Genomic DNA, 8,997 nt, shown 5'->3' on the forward strand with positions numbered 1-8,997 from the left:
AAAAGAAAAAGAAGAATGAGAGTTTTCAAGCCAGGTGTGGTGGCACATGCCTGTAATCCCAGCAGCTCAGGAAGCTGAGCCAGAAAGATCACAAGTTCTAAGCCAGCCTAAGGAATTTAGCAAGACCCTTTCTCAATATAAATAGAAAAGTCTGGAGATGTGGCTCAGTATTTAAGCACCACTGGATTCCATTTCTGGTACCAAAAAAAAGAATGAGTTCAAGTTTGCCAAAATAGTCAACAGAATTGCAGACTGCAAGCTGAAACCTTGTTCATCTGGTGATGCTGTCATATAATACACTCATAGTTTATTAAAGACTTTTTCATATACTTTATTATATACATTATCTTCATTTACCCCTCATAATTAGTGCATTAAAAACTATTATTATCCCAATTTTGTAGGTAAGGAAAGTGAGAAGTCAAAAATAAAAAATGAAAACTGCTTAAATTCACACAACTAATAAAGGTTAACTAACACTCAGACTCAAACCCAGATCTGACTCCAGAGCTCATAGTCTTACCCGCTATCACCCATACAGTGATAAATGGAGGCTAGTATTATTGTGTTTTAGCAACAACCAAAAAGAAAATCTTCATAAGAAGTAATTAAGTAGAGTGAACAGATATTATTACCTCATGTACATATATGACTGCTTGACCGATGTGATCCTACAATATGTAAAATCAGAAAAATGAGAGATTACACTCCACTTATATACAAGCTATCAAAATGTATAAATCCACTATACTGTCATACAACTAATTAGAACAAATTTTTTAAATTTTTAAAAAGTAAGTAAGTAGCAAGTCATAATAGAAGAAAGCTTCTTGAGTCTGGAAATTTTTTTCTCTTAAGCTTCTTAATATTGTTTCTGGGCATAACCATTTCACAAAAAGGCTTAAGTTGAATGTGATATACATTTGCTTAGAAAAGTTTATCTTTAGGAGTGTCTTTAATTTCTTAGTTGCCCATATGTTGGAATAGATTTAAGGTTTTTGACCAGGACTCTAAATAAGGACCCACCCCATAGTTGATTTGTGTTATGGGCAAATTGAAAAGCTCAAGAAAAGGATCCAGTCAAGTCCTTTAGCTACTCTAGACCACACCATGTCATAATAGGATTACATATGAAAAAATAATTAATGGCATTGCAAGAGAATAAATGATAAATACCAAATGAGTGTGAAAAAGTAGATGCTATGGTAGTTTGTAGAAGAGAGAGATTTGCTGCAGCTGTAAGAAAGGGCAAAGGTTTTAAGTTGCAAAGAGCAGCTTTGCATTGACCCGTATGACCTTGAGCAAATTATTTGACTTCTCTCAGTCTGGTTTCTTCATCTATATAATGGGAATTTTGAGATTAGATCATAAAGGTAAAATGCATAGCCTGGTGCCCTGATTTTTCTTACTATAAAGTAATCATCTATGTATCTGTCATTCTCCATTAGACTGTAACCTCTCAGAAAACTGGGTCCACATCTTGTTCATCCTTGTGTCCCTCAGCCTTTCATACAGTGCTTCCTGGGCTCATCCACATCCTTGATGTTTCCTTCTGTGAAGGGCACTCCATTATCAGATTACTCCCAGCTTCTCTCTACTCCTGACATATTCAACATTAGGAGAAGTGAATGATTTACCTGATTGGCAGGTTGGAAAGGTTTTACTGTGTGCCAGTCTTCATGCTTTCTTGAGAATGCATTTTCTACATGGAGCATGCAGTTTTTCTTCTGCTCTTCTGTACCATAAATCTTACTGTCCAATACCATCATGACTGTGTGTGCAAGTCTACCTTAGTAATAAGAGGACATTTCCACACAAATACTGAAGAGTAAAAGCAGACATGACTGGACAGGTAGATTAGAACCAGATCATGGAAAAAATCATGTTATGCCTTCATGGCATGAAATTTCAGCAGATTCGTTACAACATGTGAATATGCATAAAGAATGAAAACAGCATATCTAAACCCAGAAAAAATTTTTCTTTTGTTTTGATATTTGAATATTTTTGTTGTTTGGGGGAGTTGGTTTGGGGCCATTTTATTTTGATTGTGTTGAGATAGGGATGAGGTGTATTTTAAATTGTGTGCAGTTTGTTTTTATGTTCCTTTTTTTAAAATATTTTTTAGCTGTTGATAGACCTTTATTTTTATTCATTTATTTATATGTGGTGCTGAGAATCAAGCCCAGTGCCTCACACATGCTAGGCAAGGGCTCTACCACTGAGCTATAACCCCAGCCCTGTTCCTTTATTTTATACTGAAGGGATAATAGGTACATAATTTGAAGAGTAGGCCTGCTAAGTCAGTCTTTCTGTAAGTGTGGTGCAGGGACTCTCTTTCTCTACCTGAGAATTTTTCTAGAGATTTTTCAGAATGCAAATTCCTATGCCCCCCCACCCCAGATTGCCAAACCAGAGTCCCTGAAGGTGAGGCCTAGAAATATGAGCTTGCCTTTTTAAAAAAATTCATTATATTAAGGGCATCAGCTGCCAAAAGACAGATGACTCCAACTTGTCCATAAAAGAGCACATTGTGTGTGTATGTGTGTGTGTGTGTGTGCGCATGTGTATATGTGGTAGTTGCTAAATCTGCTTATCTGATTATTGACCATTCTGATTACCATACAGTCCTTCTTTCCTGTAGACCAGGGCAGCCCTGCTTACTCACCCAGTGATATCATTCAAACCTCTGGCTGGGCCATTTGTATATATGGCCATTTTGTGTCTCACTGATAGGTCTTATGACCAAAAACTAGAAAAATAATAGAGAGTTCTAAAACCCTTTTAAAAAATAGGGACAAGGGGCTGGGGTTGTAGCTCAGTGGTGGAGTGCTTGCCTAGCATGTATGGGGCACTGGGTTACATCCTCAGCACCTTTTATATATATATATAAAAGGGACAAACACAGACTTCGAAAGAACAAGAATCTTTGTAATTCTTCCCAGCAATCAGTCTAGTCAGGTTTTCTTCTTCTGTTCTAAGCAACCAGAGGTAATAGCCGAGAACTTCAGCAGCTGAACAGCCTACAGCCTGTACTTGCAAGCTTGTGCCAACTGCCTTTCCTCTGTTTGAAAGTGTGGGAGACAATGCTTTGACCTGCTTTGTTTCTTTTTATAGATTATGCAGCAGATGAGTGACCACCGCTATGACAAGCTCACTGTGCCTAATGACATGGCTGCAAACTGTATATATCTAAATATCCCCAGCAAAGGGCATGTCTTGCTGCACCGAACCCCAGAAGAGTATCCAGAAAGTGCAAAGGTAAAAACACCATCCCTTCTGGCCACTGCCGCTGGCAGGCCTCCCTGGGGATTCTTTCATGATGGAGTGGCAGATAGGGGCTTCCTGTCCTCTGTATTTATCAAGTCATTAAGAAACCAGTGAGGATAATTTAGGGAACAACGGAAGTTTACTTAACTTACTTTTCTCATTCATGTCACTGGTCACAAATGCTTGCACGGTAATTGAGACAATCATGCCTGGTATTCAAAGCTTTTCAAATAAGTAATCTAGCCATCCAAGTTGTGCTTCAACTCTGATTAAATGTACCTTCCCATATCACATACTCATTAGGAATAAAGACCTACAATCAACTGTGTTATTGTATTTCAACAAATCTGAGCCACCCCTTAGCAGAGGGCCATTTGCTTCTTAAGGCAGGGGAATGGAATGACCAAGAGAGGTGAGTGCTCCTTCTCAGAGCTGCAAAAAGAGAGGGCTGCACATCCCAGGTAGCAAGAAGATAGAGAAGGAAGATATATGGCATTGGGAACCAGTCAACTGATCCCTCAATAGACCCTGCATTTGTGTCCCACCAAGGGAATTGCCCCTGGATCTGGAATTCTTTCATCCATTCGCCTTAGTAATTTTATCAGTTTTATCCTACAAGCAGATATAACAGTGCTGAACCATAGATTTTTTTTTTTCAAGTGCCTATATCTCCTAGGAACTTTGGCATCATCTCCTCTGCCCAGAGAAAGCAGATATTTAGACAAGCCTTTAAGAATTATTGGTTTTTGTTTGTTTGTTTTAAGCTTTGAAAATATTGGAAACTATTCTATGCCACTTTTTAAATATGCATTTCTGTATTATTACTAGGATTGCCTTCCAATGACAGTCACTCTCTTAGCAGCTAAAGAGAGAAGGATGGGGGACATACCTAGATAATTCCTAGCTTTCTATTTCCATGGCTTAGAGTATGAGCTTGAGGAAAACATAGGGCTGCTGATAGACTAGGGCTGAAGCAGCTATGAGATGAAAGTGGATCTCACACTCTAATGTGTATCAGGGCTGTTAAAAATGCAGGTTCCTGGCCCCCTACCCTGGAATCTGCAGAATCAACAAGCACCTGGTTCACAGAACTCACTTTGAGAAACACAGGTCTGGCACGTTCATGCCTCTTGGGCCCCATCGATCACCTGACAACCCAGATGATCATTAACTGCTTCCTAATTCGGCCCTGTGTCTATCAACAGTAATGACAGCATTAATACCATCTCTGTTTACCAAGGGCTTCTTCAGAGCCAGGCATCATGCCAAGCATGCTACAGGCAGTATCTTATTTAGGCCCCATAACAGCTCTCTCAGGGCAGTATTATTATTCTAATCTTAAAGATAAGTAAGTACAAAGACTCAGAGGGCTTGTCACTTAACTGAAGTCATAATAGTAAGTTGACAGAACTGGATTTGGATCCCAGCACTGACTGGCTCAGCCCTCTGAATTTTAAGGAACACATGTGCCTCCTAAGGAAACATGATAGATTGTTTTTAGGCAGTGTGTTTTCAAAGTGATTTTGTTTTTAAAAGTGTGCTTTGTTTGATCATCAGAAAAATCTATGGACTGTTAATTTGAAGTTTTGACACACACCTTCTTCTAGTGTTGAAAGATGCTATAAAATTCACACCTATAATTTAAAAGCAGTGTGACCTGAAATATTCACTTAAACTACATTATCAATTTTTTCCAGTGGTGTTGGTAAGGAAAGAAACATTAAAATATAGTTGAGAGGACTTCAGCTGTGGAGAGAGTATGTATGTTGAGACTGAATACACAGCCACTGACTTTCACTTACTTAATCTAGCAATGACAATGGCAGAATAAAGACATCTCCAGCAACAGCCACATTTTCTGACATATCTTTGGCTTTGAGGTTAAAGCACAGACCTGGAGGTTAACCAGTTTGAACCAGCTCATGGGAAGGGTTGCATGTGTGGGGTCGAGGTTGCATGTGTGTCTTAGAGTTCAATGAGTGAAAAGCTTAGACACACAAACTGAATTAATTTCTCTGAACCTGGAGGTGGTAAAACAGGCAAAAATGTAATCCTTCTTCTCTCCCTTTCCCTCCATTCCCTCTGTAGGTTTATGAGAAACTGAAGGACCATCTGCTGATCCCCGTGAGCCAATCTGAACTGGAAAAGGTGGACGGGTTGCTCACCTGCTGCTCGGTTTTAATTAACAAGAAGGTAGATTCCTGAGCTGCAGAGCCCCTCCCGGTAGCCGGCAAGATGCCCAGGCCAGCCGATGACTCTGTACCCACTCCCTTGTTTTCCTTGACAATCTACTGTGCCACTGTGCTACTAACTCTTGTTTACAGAAATTTAATTCCAAGTTTAATTGCTTCATTTTCTGCACCTTTGCCCTCCTTCCCCTCACGGTGGTACCTAAGCTGTGGATTTGCTAAATGAATTAAGTAACCTAGAAAATATAGAACTAATGAATCATTGAAATGTGATTAATAGTAGTATGGAAACACTCATTTTAGTGTTTGTATTATCTGTGTGAAAATCGTTTAGTTACAACCTTTTCCGAAGAATGTCTTCTTGATCAGTCAGATAAGCTAGGTCTTTCTCTGCCTCATGAATCACATTTGATTCCTGTGAAATTCCCTGGCCAGTGGATTCTCCCTGTTTCCCTCTTTTGTTCTTCTGGACTCCAAAAACCATTTTTCCAGGTACTTTTTTTGCTTCTATCACCACCCCTTGACCTTGGGTAAAATCTGAGACCTTGCATCTGGATACATTTCTACAGGTCCACCCTGTTGGCCATCGGTTGTCTCTGCCTCACGGACATGTCTTCTGTCACCACCAGCCCTCCCTTCCCTGGGGGCTAAACAGGCTCATCAGCAGAGTAGTGCCAAAATCAGAGTGGCTGTTTGGGGAGTGTTAACTGCACATCCCAATGGGGTTTGCCTCAGAGACCTAAATTCTAAATGAAGTAGGGCACCACACCTAGGAAGCTGAATTTGGCCCCAGATGGTTGCTACAGAACCATAGATCAAGAAGCTTGGAAACACCCCATGAGTACGACTTATAAAGTCTCTAAGTCACAGTCCATGAATTTTTTTTTTTTTTTTCTTCATTACTGGTCGCGTAGGACCTGGAGGGAAGTCTTACTCTTCCCTTTAGCTTATTTCTGTTTCCCCCAACCCATTCTCACCTTACTTGTAGCCTTCTGCCCCTTGCGTTTATTCTCGTTTAGCAATATCATTTCTTTTGAAAGAGACATCGCATCTAAAAATGATTATCGATGGTCTCCTGTGAGCCAAAGGGAGTAGCCCCCCCATGGTCGAGGAGCATGTTCGGGAAATGATGGGTTTGGTGCCTGGAACCACCCTCCGACAATGGATGGTTCTACTTTAAAATATCCGTGATTGTTTGCTGTGGAATTCAAACTTCTTTCTTCTCTAGCACCTTCAAATTACACAACTTTCAACTGAGAAGGGTCTTATACAGAACAATGCCACAGTGAAGGAAGAGATCCTTCTTTTACTTCAAACTGAATCAGGCCTGGGAAATGGTACTTTCCAAGGAATGCTGACTGATCCAGGCATGTTAACGCGCTTCCTAGTCGTTGCCACCTTCCTGTGCTGCCTGTGGCTCATTGTTTAAGATTCAAAATCAGGGAGGTATATTACTTCAGATCTGTTCACCTCTGCCTTTGTAATCAAAAGTCCTTAAGTCAGTGACCAAGAGAGAATTACCTTCACTCATCTCATTCCCCCTCAACAGATGGAGGTGAGAAACCCCTGGAAAAATTGAGATATCCTTAACCACTATTGGTCTTCTTGGTTTATTTGATGGTTTTATGCCAGAAACTTGAAGAAATTCCTCTCTTTCTTTTTCCTAGTGCTTAACTTTAACATTCACATCATACACCAGTGTTATCTTAACCATGTGCATCCTGTGAATGAACCATGTCTTGGTCACTATCATATTTTGAAACATCTCATCATGGGTGAATAATATGTTTATACCAGAGAGAATGAATGTTAGCCACATGCCCAAGTTAATAAAGAAAAATTGTTCTCAGCAATTATGGTTGCCCTTTTGGGTTAAATCTGGCCCTACACTGGCAAAAAAAAACAGAAATTCTCCCTGGGAGAGCTCACCAGCTCAAAAACAACCACAGGAAAAACAACCCAATCAGCCAGTTTAGGCTAACTGGCATATAATTTTCAATAGCATTCCTTCTATCATCCCAAATTAAAGAACTGTTCTCTATTATGTTTAGTCGATTGCAAGTGAATAGATTCTCCTTTGTAACAATTTGTTCTGCCGAAGGCAGTTTGTCATCTTCCCCTTCCTTTGCTTCTTTCCCTCTTTTTCTCTGCTTATCCCCAAAAGTCACTTAGAACCTCTGTGCCTCTTCTACATCTTACTCTGAGCTGCTATGTTACCTATTAGGCTGGCTTCTTTGGACTCCCTATGTAATATTAAGATGTGAGAACCTAAAAGACTTTCAGTATAATAGTATTACTTTGATGTTCTCATCAGCATAATATTATCTTTGAAAAGGAAAGATATCCATGACATAGGTTCCCCTTCTTATCCATTGTGATTTATATGAATGGAAAAACTAACAGAAACTGCTTTTTGACATTATGAAGACATGAGGAATTATATTTAAGTAACTAACAGTTGAATCAGAATTATTGGGTCAGTATGACTCAATCTAATAATAGAATGCCATAGAGCAAATGCATTATTTAGTCTAATTTCTTCAACTGTGATGGATTGCTATAGAAATCAGCCGGCAGTCTCTCTAATATGTATTGATTTCTCTTTTAAGCTACTGTGAACAGATTACTAAGGCCATCTCTTCATCTCTAAAGGGGAAAAATAGTCTGTAAATGAAGAATGTGGCTTATGTGGAGTTGCATGTTAGTCTCTGTAATCATTAACTCTTCAGCATTCTACAGAACTCACATGATTTCAACATGGTGTTAGATTTGTGCATTTTAATTTTCCTGCCGATCTTGTTCCAGCCTACGTATGGTTATCCACTCTGTGTGCCAAAACCAGTAACGCCTTCTGTGGCCCGGTAGTCCAGAGAAGTTCTGCACTGATTTTAGCCTCTTGCCGTCCCAATCCTACATGTATACCAATCACGATGGAATAAAGTGTGAGTTGTACTGTGATGAACAATGTATGTCTCTTTTTTGCAACAGAAACTACTGCAGAGGACAAACTCATCATTTCTTTGTCATTAAACATAAGATATTTTTTTTTCGTCCTAAAGGCTGTGGAATAAGAAATTCTATACCTGTAAGTCAATTGCCATCAAAACTTAGGTTAAAATGATATTTGAGTGACACTTCATTCTCCAGGCACTTTCATAGTGTGCATATCATCCATGCTTGGTCAGGACAGCTTGATTTCACCCGTGTGTTTTCTTAAAAAGTGTCTGTCTCTTCTTTTTTACTGCTCACCATAGTCAGTACATTATGTGGTTTAATTATGGGGGCAGAAGTGATTTATTATTTTTTTTACTTTGCTCATCCAAGAGTTTTTGTGTGTGTGTGCATTCATTTTCTATTTTTTTACAGTAAACATCCTTTAGGAAATGCAGTTTCTTTTAATGATGCTTTTTTATTTTCAAAAAATTTTTGTAAGCTGAAAGAGGTGGGGGTTTTGTTTGTTTGTTTGTTTGGTAAAAATAATACCTACTACTGTAAAAATAAAATCCAAGCAATACAAAAAACTATAAAATAGAAGTGA

General features: G+C 39.1%; 1 protein-coding gene across 1 annotated transcript in view; it reads left to right on the forward strand.

Annotated features, from left to right (window-relative positions):
• The window catches only part of Ddah1 (dimethylarginine dimethylaminohydrolase 1), a 148,375-nt gene extending 139,958 nt beyond the window's left edge, over nt 1-8,417 (forward strand). Inside the window, exons 5-6 of the mRNA XM_047518680.1 lie at nt 3,118-3,261; nt 5,359-8,417. Of these exons, the coding sequence (XP_047374636.1) occupies nt 3,118-3,261; nt 5,359-5,475 (261 nt within the window). The 3' untranslated portion in view covers nt 5,476-8,417. The remainder of the gene's footprint in view (nt 1-3,117; nt 3,262-5,358) is intronic.
• The last annotated feature ends 580 nt before the right edge of the window (nt 8,418-8,997 follow it).

This window comes from Sciurus carolinensis, chromosome 1 (assembly GCF_902686445.1).
Source record: "Sciurus carolinensis chromosome 1, mSciCar1.2, whole genome shotgun sequence".
Classification (NCBI taxonomy): domain Eukaryota; kingdom Metazoa; phylum Chordata; class Mammalia; order Rodentia; family Sciuridae; genus Sciurus; species Sciurus carolinensis.